This window comes from Podarcis raffonei, chromosome 3 (genome assembly GCF_027172205.1).
Source record: "Podarcis raffonei isolate rPodRaf1 chromosome 3, rPodRaf1.pri, whole genome shotgun sequence".
NCBI classification, from domain to species: Eukaryota; Metazoa; Chordata; class Lepidosauria; order Squamata; family Lacertidae; genus Podarcis; species Podarcis raffonei.
Window position 1 is genome coordinate 62981850 of NC_070604.1, and position 23975 is coordinate 63005824.

Below are 23975 nucleotides of genomic sequence, written 5' to 3' on the forward strand. Positions count from 1 at the left end.
AGCATCTTCTTCTTTTTTTCATTCAGAAGAAATAGCAAATTGTTTTGGTAATAGGTAGGTGGACTTAACTGCAAATACTGGGATATGGAGAATACATTCATAAACAAAGCGTAATATACAATAAATGGCCAATAAATCAGGATTTCAATGTAATGAATCCACTTTCATATAGGCCAACAGATCTGTCACTCTCTCCTGCAATATCACATGATATTGTTTAGGATTTCACTGAACCAAATTCATAAGTCCTAATCTTATTGTAATCTGAAATGCATCAATGTGTACAGTATTTGTCTTACACAGAAACATACTTATTTCTTTCATATGTAAACCACCCAGAAAAACTGGTTGAAATTTATAAATCTCTTCTAAACGAATTGCAACCAAACCCCCAGATATTAACAAAATTTACATGGAAGTCAGTACTCCTGTATCAATGGAAAATTTCCCCAAGTAAACATGTTATGAATCTCAGTCTTGATGGTGCACTTATAGTGAGTCTTCAAAGTACTTTAAAATGACAGTCAGGTGAGAGTTTCACTCCAGCAAGCTGGGGGAAATGGTACTTTGAAGCTTTACACATTATTGCCCCCATCTGTTGGCACACATAAGCAGCAGCAACAGTGTAGGGCAGGGGTCAGCAAACTTTTTCAGCAGGGGGCCGGTCCACAGTCCCTCAGACCTGGTGGAAGGCCAGACTATATTTGGGGGGGGGGATTCCTATGCCCCACAAATAACCCAGAGATGCATTTTAAATAAAAACACACATTGTACTTATGTAAAAACACCAGGCAGGCCCCACAAATAACCCAGAGATGCATTTTAAATTAAAGGACACATTCTACTCATGTAAAAACATGCTGATTCCTGGACCATCCACGGGCCGGATTTAGAAGGTGATTGGGCCAGATCCGGCCCCCAGGCCTCAGTTTGCCTAACCATGGTGTAAGGGCACCAAGTTAACCCTCCTTAATATCATGCAAAACTCACTTTGAAGAGAGCACCCGAATGGACACTTCAACATGAAAGCGAATGTCCAAACAAGAATCTGTGTCCTGGAAACTGAAGTGCTAAAGTAAACAAGTTTGGAAGGGCTCAGTTTCTAACAAGCCCATTTGCTCCAAGTTAATTTCCCCCAGTAATTGCATAGAATATAATTTCTACTGGGATTATGACATACGTACATTAAAATAGATAAACAAGAAGCTAAAGTAGCTGTGGCTTTCCCAACATAAGTAGTTTGGGACTTGGGGTGGGGATTAACTAGAACAGCGAATATTCAATAGCTCACTGTTGAATAATTTTCCTCCATTTCCAAGCAAGCATTTAAAAACTTTGAAGTGCATATTTTGAAGTACCCAGCCTCCTGGGAGTTAACTATTCAGCTGAGCACATGAATGTAACTGTCATTTTCAAACAAACTAGCACAAGGTAAACATGAATGCTGTTTAAATCTGTAAATATTAGCCTGTCAAACCCTCCCATGGGTTATCTGGCTGAATGAACAGGGAAAATAAATGATCACAATGTCAACAACACAACTGAACTGTGTGAAGTCCTCCTACTTAATAAATACTACCAAAAACCTGACAGCCGTTTTTCATGATTTCACAGTACTGTTAGGAAGGAATTCTAATGTAACATTTTCAATTCTCACAGCTGAGAATGCAAAGGTGAAAAAGCAGTAAGAAGTGCAGTCACCCCAAGTCCCAGGTCAAAGGTTGAGACTGAATGGCAGATAATCAGAACCTCAAAAATCCTGGGGGAAGGGAAGCTATTATGATGACTACAGATGTTTAGTTGAGATTTTGCCAAGCAATTCTCTATAAAACCTCCTTTCAAAGCATGTCTGGACAGTATTGATGTTTTGGGTCAGATGTTTTAAGTACTGTACTTGAGCAAAAATGTGTACCCAACTATCTATAACGCCACCACAATCTGCACAAACACCAGCTGAAAATTTCATATTGCGTTAGTTTCCTCAGTCGTCTGGTTTCCTCGGTGGTTTCTCCATTTTAATGACTTCGTTTTATCAGAACGTGCCAAAGGAATAAAACAAACACTTATTCCCTAAATAGAAACACAAATGCCTCTTTACATTATCAGAGCTTCGCTGTTAACTGACTGTGTGACTAAAAAGATATAGCATTTTATTTTATGTGATAAACATATCACAACAAGAAGCAGAAGGGACAGGTTTACAGCCCAGAACAGTTAAAATCCAGAAATCTAGCAATAATATTTCACTAGAAACAAACACGTTCAGCATGCAAAAAAGTCAGAGATACAAAACAGACAAATCCTACCCATTAGGAAGAATAAGCAACACAGCTAACAAAATATACTATTTGCTGAGCTGAATATCCTACAGGGAGCCCTCGCTCCCTGTATTAAGTATTGCATACCTTTCAGTCTCTTGGATTTGCCATTCTTTTGCTGCTCATCTTCCTCATTAATGGTGAACAGAACAGGTGTATTTGGCCTCACGCCTGCCTTCTTTAGCCTCTCTTGCCGGATAGCGGTTGCCGAGCCAGGCATGTTGCTATCTTCTTCCTTACTACAATATATCAGTCCCAGACTCCACTTAGCAGCTAGCTAGCTGCAAAGCAGCTCCTTCATTTGTAACAGATCCCGTAGGGGTATAAGCAGTGCACAAACAGCTGACGAACACCAACATCCACTTGGCAGACGAGGGCCTGCAGTTTCCTCCACCTTGACAAAATAAAATAAAAGGCCTTAATTAAAGGCCCATCGGTTTGGAAACCTCCTCCTCCTCCTGACGCCTTTAAACCTGTTCAGTCAGATCCCACGTCTTCTGTCCTTCCTGATGCAGCACCTTTCCCCCCCTCCCTGTATCTTCTTCTTCTTTCCAGCTACTGCACACTGAAATATTCAGCAGGCAGCCCAAGAGGAGAAAATATGATACGCCACCGTTAACAGTTGCCCTGACAACAGTGACATATCCTAATCAAAAGGAGGTCCGTGAATGTCGTCTCCTCAGCTGCAGGAAAGCAGCCTGCCGGAATGTTCCCTCTGTGCACTTGCTTGCTGCTGAGGCAGAGGAAGCCAGCGCACAAAAGGCCGAAACCACCTAGCAGGCTGGGCTGCTCCTTCTTCCCTCGGAGACTGGGTGGAGGAAGGATGGAGCTCCTGCTTGCACAAGCAGGCAAGTTCTGAGGAAGGGAAGCCGACTAGCCTGCAGGCAGGTAGGTAGTATTTTTTGCCAGTTCCTCCCTTAGCTCAGAGTCTGCAAGTTTTACCAAAGCAGGCTTTCTCTTTTGAATTCTCCAGCAATGCTCCCGTTCTTGCAATTGGAAAACATGCTCCACGAAGAAGGTAGGTGCATATTCCATAAAGGGCAAAAATCTCAAGCCGGTACACAAGTATTTTCTTGTGCAATTAAATAAGAAGATGGTTTTAAAAAAAACCTGAGGCAATGCACCTTGCATGAATAACTGGTGTTCCCTTTGGCAAACATTAACTCGATGCAGCACAAAGGTTATTTGTAACAACAACTTAAGAGGACAGGACAAAGTATTTATCAAAGTTTTCCGGCAGTCAAAGTGTAACATGACAGTGCTCTTTGCTGTTTATAGTACATAAGTCTGCCTGTACATTCCATTTCACGAACAACTTTGTTGGTTTACTTCCTTTTACTATGCCTTTCCGCTCATGGCAGCTTAAAATGTATAGAGAAACAGATCACAAAATATACGCTAAAATTGTAACAATGCATAACAATGTGTTTTTTTAAACACACACACACATACACAAACAAACAAACACACACAGCAAGGAAATTAAAAAAGGGGGAAAACAGAAGGCAAACCAAATGCTTGACTGAACATAAAATCCTTTACATTTCCACAAAAAACTGCACACAGTCCCATTTGTGCTATTGAAGGCTGAAGCCTTATCCTTGCCAGGGAATCGTTTGCCTGCGTCCCCAGGGCCGAAGAGAGAGCAAAAAGCACCAGGAAAGATTCTTCTTTGGAGAAAAAAAGTTTTATTGAAATCTGTGCACAGAGGTGGCCAGTGGGATCGTTCCCAAAAGACTGGCCCATAGATACAAATAAACAAGCATCTTTATACCTGAGAGTCTGCCCATCTCTTCCCACCTCTTCAAATTCTCCAATCAGCTAGCAAGGTTAAGCTTATTTCCTTATATGGCATATGGCTAGCTAAACGCCCCTCCTTCCCTTGTTCGTGTGTTCTTCTCTTGCGTTACTGCAGCAAAGAGCATGTGCAGAGAGTAGTTCCTGGTTTGCAGAGCTCAAGTAATTGCAAAGAGGAAGTAGCTCACAGCTTGCAATTGCGGTTTTTGCTAGCTGCTTAACCACAAAAGCAGAAGTTAGCTTAGGTGCAGATAGTATTGAGATTAACCCTTTCAATTCCCTCCTCTTCTTTTGGACAACCTATCTCCTAGGTTCGTCCTGGTCTCTTGGGTTTATAATCCTGGGGGAGAACAATAAGGGCCATGATATTTTATTTTTTTTGCATCACACCTTGTAAGCATTGCACCAAGCAGGGTATACAGAGGCAAAGAAGCAAAAGGATTAATAGCGACCTTGCTAATAATACCACAATATGCCTGAGCCAACTGCCATGAGGCAGCCAGGAATATAACCAACCCCATAGATCACCTCCTGTAGTTTTCAGCGGGTTCCTGGCTATCATTGTTTCCATGTGATCAATGGTGGCTGAAATGCTGACATTATTATCTGGGACATATCTATTTTATTGCTGAAGGGCCCACTGATACTCGTGCTCTATCAGCTGCCTTGCTTCTTGGGAGGTTGTGTCCCACCTCTCTAAGGAGGAGCCTATTATCTTAACCAATTTTCCCACCTGTCCTTGTGGATGCTTAATACTCTCATGATTTCCTCCCAACATACTGTATCCGAAAGGGGCTTCTCCCTCTACATATATTAACATATACCCACAGGAATATATATCCACCCTTGCAGAGGCCTGACACACGGAGTGACCATATCAAAGAGTTCTGGCCCCAATATCAAAAGTCCTGGCGGTGCCTTAAAATTTGCTGGGGAAAAAAAGTCTCTACGTTGGGGACGCTGCCCGCGGGCGTCCCTCCCATCCACTTGTCCAGCCGTCTGGCGCTCTTCTGGAGATGGTTAGCTTCAGAGGATCATCAGGATTTGGTGTAACTGTCCAATCTAAAATAGCCTTCTTCACTTAAGTGTGGTGGACCCAAGGGGTGAGGTAACAGCAGTGGGCCTGGGTCCACCTGTTAAGAAAAAGAAAAAATCTCGGGAGAATTACTGCACATAATTATCAAACTGCACATTTTGACTAGCATGGGGGGTTATTGCAAAACTGAGTGGACAAAGGCTGGTCCATTGTCAGATCCTATTGACCTAGGTAGTCCATAGCGGGGAATGATCTCCCTAAGCAGGCACCTGGTTACTTCAAATGCCTTTTCAGTTCTGGTGGGCCAGGCTTCAACCCATCCTGTATACGTGCAGACCACCACAAGCAGGTAGCGGTATAGTCCACAGCGGGGCAATTCAGTGAAATCCACAACAAGGTCTTCCATGGGTGCAGTTCCACTATGCTGAATCCCCGGGGGAGCTAAGGGTCCGGTTCTGGGATTATTCTTTTGACACAGCAGGCACTTCCTGGAAATCTGGGCTGCCAGTTGATAAAGGTGGGCTATGTAGAAGCACTGCTTCAGCTGTCTGGTTGTGGCATCTGGTCCCATGTGGGTGGACTCATGGTATCTCTGAGTAATCTGCCGAGAAAGGGACTCTGGAATCCATATTCTGTCATCATGAGTAAGGTACCATCCTTCTTTGGACATGGTCAGCCCCTGGGCATCTGCAGTGTCCCTCTCCTTTTGGTGTATATTGGCTTATCAGCGGTGTTCAAGATCCTTCCAGGGACCAGTGCTCCAATAACTGACGCGGGAGCTGGTTCTCGGGCTGCTTCCTTGGCCACCCTGTCTGCTAGTCGGTTTCCTCTGGCCACTTCTCCTAGTCCAGTTTTGTGTCCATAACAATGGATAACTGCCACTGCCTTGGGCTCCCATACAGCATCCAGAAGGTTCAATAAGGCTTGTGGGTGGGCCACCTGGTTTCCTCTGGAGGTAAGCAAACCTCTTTCCTTCCATAAGGCTCCATGGGCATGTAAAGTCAGAAAGGCATACTTAGAGTATAAATGTTTATCTTCTGTCCCTTTGCTAGGGTCAGGGCTCTGGTGAGCGCTGTTATTTATGCCAGCCGGGCCGACGTTCCAGGCGGGAGTGGCTGCACTTCGATCACTTGGTCTTCCAAGGCTACCACTGCATAGCCTGCCTTCCGCTGTCCAGCCTTAACAAAGCTGGTTCCATCCACAAACCATGAAGGCCAGTGGGGGTTTGCTTCATCTTTGAGGTCAGGCCTGCTAAAATATTCTTCATCATCTTTGCTTGGGAGAGGAAATAGGTACCCTTCATGTCAAGCAGAGCTGGGACTGCATGCGGGGTCACACAAACAGTGTCTTGGCCAAAAGTAAATTTGTCTGCTTTGTTCAGTAGGGTGGCTACTGCCACAACTGCTCTCATGCACGGCGGTAAGCCTTGTTCTGTAGGCGTCAGGCGCTCAGATAGGTATGCCACTGGCTGTTGCCAGCTTCCCAATTTTTGGCACAAAACCCCTTTCGCTGTCCCTTGGTCCTCATCCACGAATAGAGTAAAGGGTTTCTCAGGGTTTGGGATGCCAAGCGCTGGGGCTTGCTGTAGTGCCCTCTTCAAATCCACGAAGGCTTGCTGTTGTTCTGTGCCTCAAACAAAGGGGTCTCTCTCAGTTCCTCTGGTTGACTCATGTAGAGGCTTGGCAATGATGCTGTAATTAAATATCCATATCCTACAAAATCCTGCAGACCCCAGAAAGCCACGGAGTTCTTTGGTTCTGGTATCAGGATAATAGCCTGCTTCCTTTCTTCACTGGTAACAAAAGGGTGTTCCACTATGATTGGCATTGCCTCAAGATCCTATGTTGGAGCAGTCGCTCTAGATGCACCCACACTCCTTCAGTCGCCCTTCGTGGGATGGGATACTTATTTACTGCAACAGGATTGACAAATGGCTTGGGCTTCACAATTATTGGTGGGATATTCTTTGCCATTCCTGGGGGGTTGCCTTCAGCTCATACCGCGGGGTTCACTTGTTCCAGAATACTGGCGGGGATGGGTCCCTCCTCTTCTTTTACCATCATGAGGCGCCAGTACTCTCTCAGGGGTGCCTCCACAACCAGTTCCCAAGTGACATAGTGGACAATGTGGCTTCTCCCGATGGCTTAAAGGTAATTTGGGCTTGCAACTTTACCAACAAATCTCTTCCTAATAATAGAATAGGGCATTCTCTCTTCCAGTGCCCTTCCTGTCGGCAGATGGCGCACTGATTCCTCCCCAGACGGCTTCGCCCTCCTCCCCGGGCACTTCCTCTTTTCTGAGGGGTGGGGGCGGCTGCCTGTAATGTCATCAACTTCCTTGTTTGATACTTCTCCTTTTTTCTCTGGGCCTCCTCATCTCTCTGATTGTAAGTGGTTTGAGCTATTTCCAACATCTATTCCAGCCCATGGCCGATGAACCCCTCAGGCTTCTGGATTTTTTCTTTTGGCGAATATCGGACGCTGCCTGAGCTACAAAGGCAGCCTTTATAATGGGGCGTTGGCAATATCATCTGGGTTCTCCTCAAAGGTAGGGTTCTAATTTCTCCAATTGCACACATCAGCACTTGAAAAAGGCACATGTTGGACTGTATAAGTGCATGGTGGTGCTTCCCCACCCTGTCCTGGGGGGGCTGGTGGGTCATACACTCTGCATAGAGGCATCATTGCAGTCCCACCCTTTTTCTGTGCCTTATGGGACTTATGGAGGGACACCCTGGTTGCTGCTAACAAATGGGAACTAACATCCACTTCTTTCACATAGGGTTGTACATACTGTTGCAATCTCAATTGTCTGATACTGTGTCCACATTTTTCCTTTCTTTGCTAACTCAATTAGTCCCTTCATAAACTCCTCATCATCCTCTTCCTCTTTGCTCTCTAATTCATCAACCTTGGAGGGTTCAGGCTGAGGGCCGGCTCCTCCCTGGTCCTGGGGCCCTGGGCCTGGGGGATTCGCTAGAGGGGCAGTTGGTGGAGCATAGGGTGGCGGCGGTTTAATGACTTCCCCCTCTTCTCCTTCCTGCTCTGGTATCACCGGGGGCTTTTCTGACTTCCCTGCCGGTTGGACTGCACAAATTGTATTTTGTGGGGCGTCGCCTCGGCAGGCTTTCAGCCACGGTGGATTCTTTTCTACATTGGTTTTCCAGGTAGAAATATAAGGGATCTGGTCTGGGTGGACGTTCAAGATATTTTGATATAGTGGGTTGATTAGTTGCAAATTAAATCTGCCCTCCGAGGGCCAATTAGTTCCTTGGGTGGGCCAATCAACCTCACATAATGTCCTCATCCTCTCTCTTCTCAATTTGAACCCAATCATCATGCTTCGTAGCTGCTTTCCAGTTGGTTAAAAAGCATTTCAGAGGACTACGTTAGCTTGCCCCAGACCCCATTTTTCTTCAGATACTCCGCTCCTAACCGGGCTTAAGATCCTTTCACACACCAACCACTACAGGCTGTGACTTGGCGAACTCGCGTTGCTAAGAAATGCACAGCCCTGCAATCGCTCGGCCAAGGGGACGCTAAGCCCCGGCCCACACTTGACAATTCAACCACTGGAGTATCTGACATGCAACATACAAAACACACCCCAATATAATTCCAACATGCAACACACAAAACACACCAAAATAATTTTCCCTCTGTTTCCCCTTTCCCCAACCTTACTGGCGGCACTCTACTGCCACCTCTGTTTCCCCTTTTCCCTTTTCCCGTCCCTGTCTGGCGGGGCGGCACCTTATTGCCACGGCCAGTTCCCTTGTTCCTTTTCTGGCGGCACTCTACTGCTCACAGCCAGACCCTTTATCCCTTTTCTGGCGGCACTCTACTGCTCACAGCCAGGTGAAGCTGTCCAGGCTTCCTACCACGCCCTTTCCCTTAGGGTTTACCTGTTCCGCTGCGGACCTCTCCTTCGGCCGTCCTCTTTTCTCCCTCGACCAGGTGTCTCCACTCCGGAGCGGTGTGGCCGGCTCCCCCCACGAACAGGCAGGGGTGCGCACTTGGAGCCGCGAACGCCGGTCCGGGGCTGTTCACCGAGGTCGGGCCTGGCCCTCCCCGGCCCCCTGGGGTGGGGCAATTCCCGGGTCAACGCACCAAAATGAAGGCTGAAGCCTTATCCTTGCCAGGGAATCGTTTGCCTGCGTCCCCAGGGCCGAAGAGAGAGCAAAAAGCACCAGGAAAGATTCTTCTTTGGAGAAAAAAAGTTTTATTGAAATCTGTGCACAGAGGTGGCCAGTGGGATCGTTCCCAAAAGACTGGCCCATAGATACAAATAAACAAGCATCTTTATACCTGAGAGTCTGCCCATCTCTTCCCACCTCTTCAAATTCTCCAATCAGCTAGCAAGGTTAAGCTTATTTCCTTATATGGCATATGGCTAGCTAAACGCCCCTCCTTCCCTTGTTCGTGTGTTCTTCTCTTGCGTTACTGCAGCAAAGAGCATGTGCAGAGAGTAGTTCCTGGTTTGCAGAGCTCAAGTAATTGCAAAGAGGAAGTAGCTCACAGCTTGCAATTGCGGTTTTTGCTAGCTGCTTAACCACAAAAGCAGAAGTTAGCTTAGGTGCAGATAGTATTGAGATTAACCCTTTCACTATAGATTTAACGCAGTAGCATACCACTTTAAACTGTCATGGCTTCCCCCAAAGAATCCTGGGAACTGTAGTTTGTTAAGGGTACTGAGAGTTGTTAAGCGTTATTATCCTCACACAGCTACGGTTCCCAGAGTAGTTTAACAATCAATCTCTCTTCCCAGGAAACTCTGCAAATTAAAGCTCTGTGAGGGAAATAGGGGTCTCTTAACATTCCTCACTTAACTGTGAGGGAAATAGGGGACTCTTCCTGTCCAGGAGGATCCAGTGGCAAGTCTGGATGAACAGAATGAGAGTCCAGAGTCTGAGGTACTACACTGAGAAACTGCCATCCACGGTTCAATGGCTCAAAGTTCCTGGCAATGCAACCCTAGTATTTCCCACAACAAACAGAGTGAGGAAATTAAAGTATGCATAGTACATGAACTTCTCTCAGCCATAATGGCCGCTTGGCAAAAAACCTCATTCATTTCAATATCCAGTGCTTGAGGCACTTGCAGTAATTTTAGTACTAGGCAAGAAACAAACCTCTATTCGCCAGCACATCCTGCAACATTTCTTCTTCTCAACCTAATTCGAAGAGGCTTTATGAGGCAAATCTCAAAAAGTGTACCTAGAGGATTTTCAAAACTATAGCACTCAGGCACTGGCGGAGGAAGATAAGTGCAGGGAGAGTGCACCGCCCCCAGCAGTGCAATCCCCGGGGTGCCATTGCGGCTGCCCCCCCCGTCCCCACAGGACGCGCACCCTGCCCCCGTGGGCGGCGCCCCCCGCCTGCTTTCCACACACCCCATCCAGAGCATGAAGCTCCGCCACTGCACTCAGGGGGAGGCTGAAGGCTGGGGTGTGTGAATGTGTTGTGTTTTTTTAAAAAGCAGTTCTAGACTAAGTTTTTAAAAGTACATTTCTATTTTGAAATTAATAATTCTGAACAGTCAGCTCATAAAAATATCATGGCAGTGTATAATAAAACCATCAAAACATTACCAAATCATGAAATATAGGAAAAAATGGCCAACACTGAATCTAATTACTTCTCTGAAAATGATTGGCAAACCAGAAATGTTTTCAGCAGATGAAATATCAAAATTGTAGACATTTGTCTGATTTCAATAGGAATAGTATTTCAAAGCACTGGTAGTGTCACAACCCTCACTTTTATGGGAGACGCTTGCTCACTTAAATTTGTTCAAATGTTGAAGAGAATTTGCTAGATGAAGCAAAATGGTTTCTCTAATACACCTTTTGACTGAGGTCAAAGGTCCAGCTTTCACACATCCTTCTATGTATTTGTCATTTTCTGTGTTTGGCCTCCTTGTCACTCTCTAGGAAAACTCTGAAAACAAACCCAGTGCAAGGTTATGTAGATGGACATAACCTTGGGCTAAAGATATATGGGTTGGGTTCCCTTTCTGTGTTCTTCAGAACAAAACAGATGCATAGCAATCTGGGCCAGACTTGGAAAGCCAAACTTTGCCCTCGGTTCTGGATACAAGCCCTCATTCCATCCCCCATGCTCAATGGCTAGTATTTGACTAACTAAAAATAGGTGGGATGGGAGACTTCTGAAGATTTTGTGAGCACAGAGAGAAACACTCATAGAATCCACATGTAAACAACGGCACAAACTACTGAGCTAGTTTTGCCTCACCATGTTTCCAGTTTTGTTTAAGCTCCTTCCTTCTTGGCAGGATTCCAGCTCTCACGTGTGACACAAGGTGTACAATGAGGCAGAAAATTTTAAGAACAGAGTGTGAGCCATATGTAAACTGAGTAAATCCCTGCATGGCCCAAGTTGCTCATCCTTCATTAGTTTGCCTCCCAGCATTTTTCAGCCCATCTTCTAATCTAAAGATGAACTAGAAACTTCATTTCTCAAACTTTATCCACAAAAATGCACACAAACATGTGCACAGACATTCTTGATTAAAAGAATGAGCCGGATATTTTTGGTTATTGTAAGCAGCACAGTCATGTCTTAAATAGGCTCCTCTCCCCCTCAGAGAACAATAATTTAGAATGTGTACAATTCACATCTAACAGTTCGTGGCAGCTGGCTTTATTTTGATTTAAATAATAATATGAAGATCTGAGTTTCTTCCCTTCAGTTTTGGGACCTAAAGAGGAAACAATTTCCCCCTCACACATTAAAGCCCTATGATGGGACAGGGAACAATTGACCTTTCCTGATCCTTTAAGCCACTATTCCCCATCCTGGTGCCCTCCAGTTCTTTCCGACTATAGCTCCTATCAGCCCCAACTTTAAGATATTGAAGGGTCATTAGGAGTAGGGTAGTGGGGAGCTTGCTTCCAATAAGTCTTCTTCCCAAGAATACTTCAAACTGCTAGTGAGGCTTGTCACAGATTAATTTATGGGGAGGAGGGATAATTTCCCCTCATGCACTTGTCCATTTTAGGACAACATGCTCAATGTGACATTTTTCCAAGGGACTTTGCTTGTAAAAACATAACTGTTAAGTTCACTGTCTACATCCACCAGTCGTGAATGTGTTTTATTAAATTTATTCCTTTTTTCTGAAAGCTTCAGAAAAGGAAAGACCATCAGACATGGGGTGGCTGATTTTTGCAAAGGATTCACCAGAGCCAAGTACATGGCCCGAGGAACTGAACTGTTCAATTGCAAATGATGGCAGATGATAAAGATATCAGCATTGAGCCTTGAGGTCTTTGCCTTTCCTGAATGCCTCAAATATGAAAGGAACAATTGGGATGCACAATTATGCTTCCCTGGCTTCAAAAGTAGATGGATGAACACTTGGGGACGGAATACACCACTGAGGAATTCAGGCCTGTATTCAGGGATACATTTTCTAAATGTCTTGTCTCATATTAACCTGCCACATGACATTCTCAAAGTCACTCAACTTTTCATGTTTCTGCTTTGCATGCACACCCTGTAGTCTGACTTGCTCTATGATGTATAATTTTGCACTGTAGACCACCTTCGGTGTCCTTGTCACAGAAAGGCAGTGGAAAATGCAAATATAAATACACGAGTACAGGACAATCTATTCACACCATTTCACCTTCATCTTCCCCCTCCTGAACCACAAATTCTCTTTTAACAATGGAAGTCCCTGCCAGTCCCCAATAAACTGCTAAACAGGAGCATTTAGAACTCCTTAGGGCATCTACATTCACCACAGAATAGCCATGATTCAGAAATGTGCCCATCAGGGTGTTTCTCCCTCAACAAACTTCCCATATGAGACTATGGCTGTATAAAATGCATTTGCAGGTGGCATCACCTCCTGCTATCACAGTGACAGATAGATCCACTTCAGCAGCGATTATAGGAGGTGGCACTTCTAAGATTATGCCACGCTGTGCACATTCCATTGTGAGCACACACCCTAAGCACTTCCTTTAGCGCAGCCATTCCAACCTGATGCCCTCACAATGTTTTGGACAAAGACCCTGATTTACTGCTCCTTTGCTGCCATCAGAGATAGTGGTTTTTTTAAGCAACACCTTTAATTGGCAGCAAATTTGAACACTGATTCTGTCAATGATGAAAGAAAAAGTATCATGGCACCTTAAAGTTATTAGGCCATAAGTTTTTGAGCATGTGATTGAGTGTATTCTAATCTGTGAAAGGTTATGCCTTAATACATTTGCTCCATCTTGAGTGTGTGGCACAAGACTCTTTGCTATTTTTGCTGTAACCAACATAACTATCCCTCTGGAAATTGTCAGTGCAATACCGTAAATAGAGGACAGCTGATTAAAAATGAATGAAATTATCTACCACACACTTAAATATGCAGCAGGAGTCAAAATAGCTGAGTCCTTCCTTAACTTTGGGGGAAAGTTAATTATATGCCATTAAATGAGTACTCTGGGTATAAATTGCCATCGCTAACTTAGGAACAATGGAATGAGCAGGTTTGCACTTGGAAGTAAAAACCATATATATAGCACTTTTTTCAGAAATATGGGCCTACTTCAAAGAAAAGTTAATACACCAAACATAAACATTAATATTTCCTCATCATGGCGCCAACACTGATATTACCAACAAACTAAAACCTCCCATCTCTACTTCTTAAGTGGTATTGCCTACTAAGCAGTTAATTCCTCATTATCCAAATATGCAGTGCAATTGTGTGTTTACTTCTCTCTCTTTCTCTCTCATCTCGCTTACTCTAGGAGATTGTTTCTTTTAATTCTCTAGAGCTTAGGCATTCAGAATGTTTTTCTCCTACTCTAGTGGTCTGGTTGGAGTTTTTGTCATGTTGTTAGAGAAGGATGGCCAATTTAAACCCAAAAACAGGTTTGGACATGTTTGGTACTTGCATTTTTGCATTTTTTTTCCAAAGTAGAAAAGAGAAGCATGTTGTCTGGTGGCTACATACTGCCTACTTAATTGAGATAAATTGAGGGATAATGTTTAATTATCTTTGACATGCCAAATCCTTTCCCACCTTGAAAACAGATGAAACACTTCCTTTGTATGCACACTCACTTGCGCTCTCTCTCTGGAGGAACTGCTTCAGAGTTTATAACATGCCTTCGTCATTTACCACAAACCAAGATCCCTGAACTCTAAAAAATAAATTTCCAAGCCCACTAGGCATATGAGCTTTTAGAATGGTGGGCCATTAAATTCTATTTCCTGCCATTTCCCTTGTTCTATGCAATGTTGCTATATAGCAAATATCACCAGCTATTTCCTTCAGACATCTTTTGAAGGCATGTCTCTTTTCTTCAGGCTCTCTCTGGCTGTTAAAGCTGGACTCTGCTTTTCTACAGTGTGATGCTGTGTTGTACTTTTTATAGTCTATAATGTTTCTTTCAGTGGTTTAGACCATTGGTTTTATTATGCATTTCTGGTTTACTGTATACCTTCTGGATATTTTTAGAAATGGTCTTAAAATAAATAGCTCAATCAAAAGAGGAAGATCTGTGCACGCATTTTGTTCCCTATACTGGAATTAACAGAGCAATCATAAATGTGCATGTGGTGAGTGAAGTGGTAGGAGATTTGCCCCTTTCATAGACTGACCAGCAGGGACGGCTCTGCTGCCCCAGGTAGCAGATTAAGGTGGGGGTAGGAGATTGAGGTGCTGTGTGGTGCTGGAAGACAGAGCTGTTTGTACCACATGGCTGGCTCTGTGTGTGTGTGTGTGTGTGCGCGCGCACACGCGCGCGCCAAGCTAGCTATCCTCAGGTGCAATGGAAGACGCTGTCCTATCACCAGTGCTGAAGTAAGATTCAACTGAAAAGTGAAATGGAGGGCAGGAGAGGCATGCCCATTTGTCCACATCTTGCTCCAGACCTACCTGTTAACTCACTCCAGCCAGAATGAGGAGGTGGTTTCTCTCTTGCTGCTGTTTGTTTGCTTACTGAATTGCCCCCTCATTTAAATTAGCAGGAGGGAAATTAATTATTCAACACACCTGATCTGAGTGACTGTCAAGGAAGGAAAGAAAGGGCTTTGAATCCAATGTATCCAAGATTATCCCAACACAGCCCAGAGGTCCTACATATATCAGGTCCTACCACTGGTGGAAATGTTGCTATCATTGCAACTATACCCACAGAGCCTTCTACAGATGAACCAGAGGCCTCCAGGATAAGGCGGCCATGGCCGGCCATCAGAGGTCCTCCCTGTTGGTGGCCACCCTTCTGCCTCATCCTAAACCCCCTTCAGCCAGCCTTCACCAGGGGTTAGGATTGCTCTGCAAAGGGTCTCCCTTATACTTTCCATTTTCTTTATGAAATGTGCAGTGATCATACTGCATATGCCTCCTGACTGTGAAACTTTTTATTATAAGGCTTTAAAATATTGCATCAGTATTCTAGAAGGCATTTATGTTTTAATTATGTAAATATGTGTGAGAGCACCTTCTGAAATATGTTGCTTTTAAATGAAAACCAATCTGATCTTGACAGGTTTTCATTTAAAGAATATTATTTTTTCAGCACTTTTTCAGGCCCATTATCTGCAATATCATTTTAATGAAAACTTGTTAAGATCAGAGTATGTTATAATACAAACATTTCAACCGTCTTCAGAAAGTGGCATCATAAACAAATACAGTACATCCTTTACAGAACAGAAAAAATGCTACAGCTCAGCAGCATATCCTTCAATTAAAATATCAGCAGCACCATCTTGTGGTTCAATCTGTGTATAACTGAATCCAGTCACCTAACTACACAGAGCAGCTGGCTATACCTAAAACGTGATAGTGTTTGCAGTATTTGATATCTTATTTTGCTTCACTACTCAGTCTGTGCCTTCAGACTGTGGATCTTCAGTCATTATCGTTCTGTGTATGTTAACTGGCGGCAAGAAACACCCCTTCCTATATTTACTATGTTTTTGTGATAAAATAAAATTTCAAAATGCAGCTGCTCTCCAAGGGCAACGGTAAATGTGAGACTGTTGGGCAGATTCTTAAAAGCTCAACCTTGCCTTCATAAAACATTATGTTATCTCGCTGACAAAGTGCCTTTGGAGATCAACACAGGGCGATGATGGATATAATGTAAAGAGAAATCACAGCAGGTTCTTCCTCCTCCCCTCCTCCCCTGAGCACAATTTCCTTCCTGCTTCACAATTTGCATGTGAGGCAAACACATCAATGAATCATATTACTCTTGCTCCAAAGAGCCTGCTGGATAACTCCAAAGGCTCTAGTCTAGCACCCTGTTATCACAGATGCCTAAGAGAAGCCCACAACCAGAACTGGAGCACAGCAGCACTCTCCTCACCTGCAATTCTCTGCAACTGGTATCAGGTGAACTACACACTTCTTCTTTTTTAGAGCACTGTACAGTGGTACCTCGGGTTATAGGCGCTTCAGGTTACAGAAGCTTCAGGTTACAGACGCTTCAGCTTACAGACTCTGCTAACCCAGAAATAGTACCTCGGGGTAAGAACTTTGCATCAGGATGAGAACAGAAATTGCGCGGCAGCAGTGCAAGGCCCTATTAGCTAAAGTGGTACCTCAGGTTAAGAACAGTGTCAGGTTAAGAACGGACCTCCAGAACGAATTAAGTTCTTAACCTGAGGTACCACTGTATATGCATTTATGTTTGTTTGTTTGTTTGTTTGTTTGTCTGTCTGTCTGTCTGTCTGTCTGTCTCTCTCTCTCTCTCTCTCTCTCTCTCTCTCTCTCTCTGTGTGTGTGTGTGTGTAAACAGTTTTGAAATTGCTCCAGGAATTAAAGGAATTTTATGACATCCAAAGAAAACCTGACTGGTATTCATGCTTTTGACATTTTGTTTGCCTCACCACTTACAAGATATACCTTGTAAAATATACCTAGTAAAAAAAATAAAAGCAACAGCCAATAAGGTGAATTTTCCCATTCCCAGAATCAAAGTAAAACATCCACTCTCATACATGTAGTACATGTTTGTGCACAACCAATGGAGACTAGGTCAGACTGTCTTCTTGGGTGGAACTAACTTAAAGCTATTTACTTGACATAAAATACACACTGCATAATTACAAGCAAATAAATTTGATCCAAAGTGTAGGAAGATCTGTATCCACAAGGCTCTCTCGTCTCTCTTCTTAGAAAGGAAATTTGATAAAGACACGGGATGTGGATCACAGCAGATGTGTGTTAGGACTGATGCATTTATTTCCCTTAAAATATTTTCCTTGACAAAGGACATCCATTCTCATGCACAAGCAGAGAAAAGGGTGACAGCTCAGGGGAAGTTTAGTGAAAAGCACGAGCCATTTCTAGTGCAAGATTACCAAAAACAGCTTCTGTTTTTAAACACTTAGTATGCCATCCTGCTTACAGTTACAAGTGCACATGTCTCAAGGATTTCAATGGATTTTTCGCCCTGTAATGGTGTGTTCCACTACAGTCATTTAAAAAAATATAATTTTAAACAAGTAAGAAAGACTTATTAAAATGTAACTTGTGATTCTTGGCTTGCATGTGTTTAAGACTAGATGAACTTTGATACAGAAAGCCACTTAAAAGGTAGCTTTCATTAAGTATGCTCCAGCAAACAACATAGACTACAACTTCCATCAGCCCCAGACAGAAAAGCCAGTGGTCAGGGTGCTGCAGTCCTGCAACATCTGGTGGGAAATGGTGACTGCTTAGGGAAGGCTGATCTAGAACAGTGGCTCACGCTCAGTTACAAAGAAGATGAAAGAGGAAGAACTCTCCATAAACTGATTAAAGGAAAAGAACTCTCCTGTAAATGGTGACGCCTATGCTGGTATTTCCTTTGGTGCTGCCATCCATCAAGGGAGAAAAATCTATTTCCTCTGTAGAAAAGAGGATATCTCAAAACATGCCACTGAATATAATTCCATGTCCTTGTGACTAACACCTCCAGAAAGTAATTAACCTGCATTGCAACCTATTCATTTCATCCACCTACATGCTATTAGGATTCTGCTACCCCATATCCTGGCATGGCACACATTGGCAAATAAATTGCTTTACATCAGCTAGAGGCACACAAATACCAGGGACTGATTTGAATTACATTTGCCTGAGTTCCAGCCTTTTATTAACGCGATCACCTGCTACACCTTGTTGTAAGACATTTTGCATATTACACACCCACCCACTGCAAAAGAGCAAACTGAAAGCCCTGCTTTTTGAAGGGAGTTCTGTAGCAAACACTAATTCTAGGATGTAAGGAATTAAATAGATTCCGGGGGGGGGGGTGAAACAAACAATTTGCACAACATAAATCAGAGTCAAGACGTTACTCGGCACATTCAGTTCTGAACATCATGTGAGATTTTGAAGGAGCAAGCTTATGCTGAATACAGAAAAACCAAACCATTAAGCAGCTTGACCCTATTCAGAGTCAGATGGACTTTTGTGGGGGTGTTGCTTTGTGCCTTTTTTTATGAACTGCAGCATTTTGCATGAATGTGTTCGTATTATAATGTATGTCCATTCATACTTTGGTTTTAAATCTGCTGTTAGTTTCTTGGAAGCCATTAGTGTAACAAATGACTAACAAGGTAAGAACAACAGCAGCAGCAGCGGCAGAGTTTAGGGTAAATAAGCCCACTGAAAGCAATGGGCTGTGGTTCCCCCAACTCTGAATAGGATCAAGTATGTGCTGTTCTCAACTGAGAGATACTTTTAAAAACTCTGGTACAAAAGGTAAAAGCATATGTTGGCTCACAGTCTCCTTTGTCTGCATGTCCCACTTCCATTAGTCATGCCAACAAAGCAGATGATCAGGTCCCCACTCAGCAGAACAATCAGAATTGCCCCCAAATGCAGCTGGGTGGCGCTGTGGGTTAAACCACAGAGCCTAGGGCTTGCCGATCAGAAGGTTACCAGTTCGAATCCCGTTGCTCGGTCCCTGCTCCTGCCTACCTAGCAGTTCAAAAGCACGTCAAAGTGCAAGTAGATAAACAGGTACCGCTCCGGCGGGAAGGTAAATGGAGTTTCCGTGCGCTGCTCTGGTTCGCCAGAAGTGGCTTAGTCATGCAGGCCACATGACCCAGAAGCTGTATGCAGGCTCCCTCAGCCAATAAAGCGAGGTGAGCACCGCAACCCCAGAGTTGTCCGCAACTGGACCTAATGGTCAGGGGTCTGGTCTCTTTACCTTTTACCAAATGCAGCAGGGGTAGCTAACTACATTTTGAAGTTAGTTAAGTAACGCACCTTACCATTTAAAGACGTGGGGAAGCTATTAAGTCCAGAGTCTCAAAAACTCTAAATGCACCACTGTCTGCAATAGACAGGTCTTCCTTCTTTGGCCAGCCCCACTCAAGACCATTCTTGAGCAAAAAGAAAATTCTGAACCTTTAGCTTTCCTTCTGGCTAATCTGACTCTTTCCTCTTATGCTCATGCCGATATTTCACTCTGTACCTTGTCACTCTACTACCATCTTTGTCTAAAGTAGACTGAATACTCTCTGGGCAAAGATTGCATCCCTTTCACATATTGCAGAATACTTATTTATCACATAACATATCAAGGTGGTGTACAATACATACACATATAATAAAGCACAGAATGTCATCAAAACAATGCAGAATAATCATTCAAATGACTGGCTAATCTTAAGAAAACTTAAAAGAGAATAGGCCTGGCAGGATAAGGAGGTCCTCAAGAAACACCTGAATGTCAGCACCGAGAATGCCTGCAAAATACCTGCTGGACACAGCGTGGGGCTGCTGACACTAAATGTCTGACTTCTAGTTGAAGCGAATCAGGTAAGTCTCTGTAAACATGGGGGATTGAGCTGTGATATAAGAGCTCAGGTGGTCTTTAAGGTATCCTAGACTGAGGGTGCTCAGGGCTTTATATATTAATACAAGAACCTTGAATCCGGCCCAGTGTCATATTGGCAGCCACTGCAGATGTTTTAGAAGATGTCACATGCTATCAACCATCTACCCCCATCAACAGTCTATCTGCTGCATTCTGCACTAGATGGAATGTCTGGTTCAGGCCCAAATGCAGCCCCCATATAAAACACATTGCAAAAATCCAGTCTTGGAGATACCAAGATACTACAGTCACCAGGCTATTCAAATATGGCTGTATCCTGCACCCCTGACAAAGCTACCTAGCATGCAGTTAAAAACAGCACTGTGGTTTTGCTGTCAACTATTCAGGGTATCTTCCAAATGTCCCACACTGATTCAAAAATATTTGACTGGATCATCAGGCACAGATTAATCGGCCTCTATCTCCTGGTGCCTTAGAGATGCTTTGGACTACAACTTCATTAAGCCCCAGTCAGCACACCTATGCTGGTCTAGGCAAGTTATTGGTTAACGTTATTTGCAATATTGCACTATGCTTCTGTAGTTCAAGAAAGAGAGCTTTCTTATTTCAGAGTTTTCATTTCCATGAAATTGCCTGGCAGTTTCACACCCTCCCATTCAGCTCCTAATCCAGAAATAGTGCATAAAGTGTTAAAAAGCACACATCTAGCTACAGATCTTTAGCACCCTGCCCATGAATCTCTATTCTTTATGGCAATTTAAATAAAACAGATATGCAGAAAAAACTGCAATGCTACACAAGAGACAGACAATATGAGAAAAAATGCATGACGAGTATTAGCTTTATTTCAATGTGTGGCTTCAACAGTACAATTATGATACCAATAAAACAAGGAAGTGCAAATGAGCTCATATAACATGCACTCCCAGGACCAGCTGCAATACTGACCATCCTTAAAATTAGAATACAGTGTACCCAGAATTGGCTATTTCTACTCAGTAAGCTAGTTCAAATTAAAATCGAAATCATTAATCACACACACCATGCCACAACTCTAGCAAGTGTGTTTTTTCATGTACGTTCAAATTTATTGCTATGAGTCATTCCATTAGGACCAAGTAGAGTTATCCATGCATGTACTTCTGCACAGGATTTTCGACTGCAAAGCGTACACCTGCCTTTTAGCAGAAAGCTTTCAAATCAGATTAACCACACTCTGTAGAAACCAGCATGCTGAAAGCTTCTGCTCTCCAAGTGCTGCCAACCAAGCTATAAAACCCCGGAAAATATAGTTTAAAAATAAAACGTAACTCCCTTACACTCATGGCAATCTAGATCAGGGCCACTTCCAAGTCAAATGAGCAAAATGCAAAGGTGGCAGTTGAAGGACAAAGGCAAAGGGCTCCCCACTATCATGTGTGGCTAATCCTGCCAGGAGGGGGAGATGGCTTGAGAGGGAGAAATAGGGTGACCTGGTTTGACTTCATAGTGGGAGGTTTCAGGCCTGCATCACTTAAGGTACCTGAGGCTTGGCCTTGGTATCTTGTGAGACTTAAAGTGAGAGGAGAGACCTATAAATGTCCAGTTTTCTGGACCAAATTTCCATCTAGTCCTGCATCCTGTATTCCACAGGGGCCAGTGAGATGGCTTTTGGAAGTCTACAAGAAGTCACCAGCCATCTTCAATTGCTATTCCCCATCAGCTGATAAGCACATTATTGAAGGACACTGGACCCACTGCAGTTAGTTCCCATTGTTAGGATTGTTTGAAAGTAAATAGGTTCTAAAAGGGAAAGGCAAAACTCTGTGGGCTGCCCTACAAAGATGGGAAACAGGGCAAGGAAACTAGAGGGACACAGGCAGGATTATTTCAAAGTGGGCGTTCCAGTAATTAATGAACCAGATGGAGCGAAGGGAGTTTGGGGGCGAAAATGTTCCTTTCTCTGAGGCAGTATGCAGTATTTAAGGAACACAGCTGTTGAGTTCCAGGAAAGCTTAGGGGGTAAAGGACAGGAATCTCAGCCAGGATATAGGGAAAGCTGTCCAAAAGGGCTTGTAAACATGCAAGAGTGGCAGGTGGTTCCAGTGGGGACACAACTTCACACCTCCCTCTGCTTGAAAGGGAAAGAGATGATTTATCCAGCATAGGTCCTAGGGGAGCTGTGCCAGGGAAACATATTGGCTTGCTGTCCATGGCAGTCTTTGCAGGCCCTGCAACATGGGTCCTTATCTGCTAGTCTTAATAGCTACTGTGTTGTATCATGCTCCTACCAACAGAGTTATGATTTGCTTAATCCACCTCTTTACTACCTACAGAATAAACAAACTGTGTAATGGTCTGATGTTCAAAAAAAGCTGGCAAACACTAGATGTCACAGTTCTGTTCTGTTCTCTTTAAATGTGTCGCATCTCGAAGTAAAAAAAAAGCCCATGAGCAAATCACAGAAAACATTATAGCACAAGCTGCAAGTGCCAAGATTCCACTAAAATCCAACCCCTTACCATAACAAAGTAAACAACAGAAGATGCTGGGGAAATCAGCAACAGCTTTGCCAGTTTTTATCTAGCAAGGCTGCCTTTAATTGTTGCCCAGGAAGCAGATACTCAACAGGTGCAGCTTTTCTCTGTGAAAAGCTGCAATCATTGCTAATGGCAGAGGAACCCTGACAATGTAAGAAAATGGGAGGGGGGGATTAAGAAGGAAGCAAGCCAACTTCACTGAAATTTCTGAAAGCCCAACTATTCTCATACAACCCATTAGTTCTTTTGCACATCAGAACTTTCGTGGTTATGGCCGCACTGAAACCCTCGATTTTATTTTGGGGAGGGGGATTTTATTCTGGATAACGGAGCCTTGGCAAGACATCCTTGACCAAGGTGAAGGTCACAAAGCAACCACAGGTATAGGACGATTTTTATTCTTTTTATTCTTCCTGAGGAACTGGGGTTGTGCAGGTGCGGTGCCCTTACCTGTTCCAGCAGGAGGCGGCCGCCGGACCCAGTGGCCAGGGCGGCCGCCTGAGTGCATCCACATCACCTCAGCAGGCGCGCCTTCCGCGCCAGTCCTATGACTCGCTGGCGCGCCTCCACCCTGGAGCGCATCTGGTGTTTTCAGACTCCTTCCCTCAGCAATAACATCCGGCTTCGAGCCGGGTGAAGAGGGGAGAGGGGCGCTCGGGCGCTCGCCGCCTCCCAAACAGACGCCCACCCCTCACGGCGCCCCTTCAGCCCTGTAGGCTGAGAGCCACGGGCCAGACTCACCTGTTTGGGCAGCGGGGACGCCGCTGTTCTTCTTGGCAGCCGCACCTTCTGCCTCCGCCATGTCGGCTCCCTCCGCTCCGGCGCTCCGCCCCGGAGCTGCTCCGTCCCACCCCCGGGGAGCGGAACGTGGCCCGGGCAGGTGAGAGGGAAAAGGCGCGCGCGCCACAAGCAGACCCGGGAGGGAGGGGCGCGTGGCCGGGCTCGGGTGTTTATGGCGGACAGCGCCATCTAGTGGGCAGGTTGAAGGCGAGGGAGGTGAAGAGGATGCCGCCGCCGCCGCCTTCTCCTACCCCTGACTGAGGCGCGACGGAGCCCCGCCATCTCCAGCTCTTGCTCAGGCAGGGCTGTGGTGCCTTTAAACGGCACGGCCATGGGGAGACTTTCATTGGCTGAGGGGTAGGGTGGGGGGCTGCTTGTTGGTCTGCCCGCCCCATTGAAGTCGCTTGGATTGTTCCTGAAGGATTGAGGCTTTTGCCTCGCCCAGCGAACCATTGTTCTGACTGGGGCGTCTGCTCAGCCGACTAAATAAACATGCAACAATAAAGTACAAAGTGGCGCTTCCGCCCGAACGTCTTGAAAACTGCACATTATTGTATATGGGGCTCAAGTGAGCGGTGGCGGCGGCAGAAATTGGCATTTTAATAACCCTCGCTTTATCTTCCGCTCTCGCGTTTATTTCCTTGATTCTGTTGCGATCCAAGCGCCTTTAGGCACCTCAGTCCCTTCGAAATCCTGCACTGTCCGAGCCCCCC

At 44.6% G+C, this 23975-nt stretch overlaps 1 protein-coding gene across 10 annotated transcripts in view; it reads right to left on the bottom strand.

Annotated features, from left to right (window-relative positions):
• MAP7 (microtubule associated protein 7) overlaps window positions 1-23393 on the bottom strand; it is a 114077-nt gene extending 90684 nt beyond the window's left edge. For 2 of the 10 annotated variants that reach the window (XM_053382015.1, XM_053382006.1), the window contains exon 1: window positions 2406-3356. In XM_053382015.1, the coding sequence (XP_053237990.1) occupies window positions 2406-2538 (133 nt within the window). In that variant the 5' untranslated portion in view covers window positions 2539-3356. Of the gene's footprint in view, window positions 1-2405; window positions 3362-22932; window positions 23031-23223 lie in introns of those variants that run through there. The other 8 variants (XM_053382010.1, XM_053382009.1, XM_053382011.1 and 5 more) reach the window with 8 other exon arrangements.
• Window positions 23394-23975: the final 582 nt, after the last annotated feature.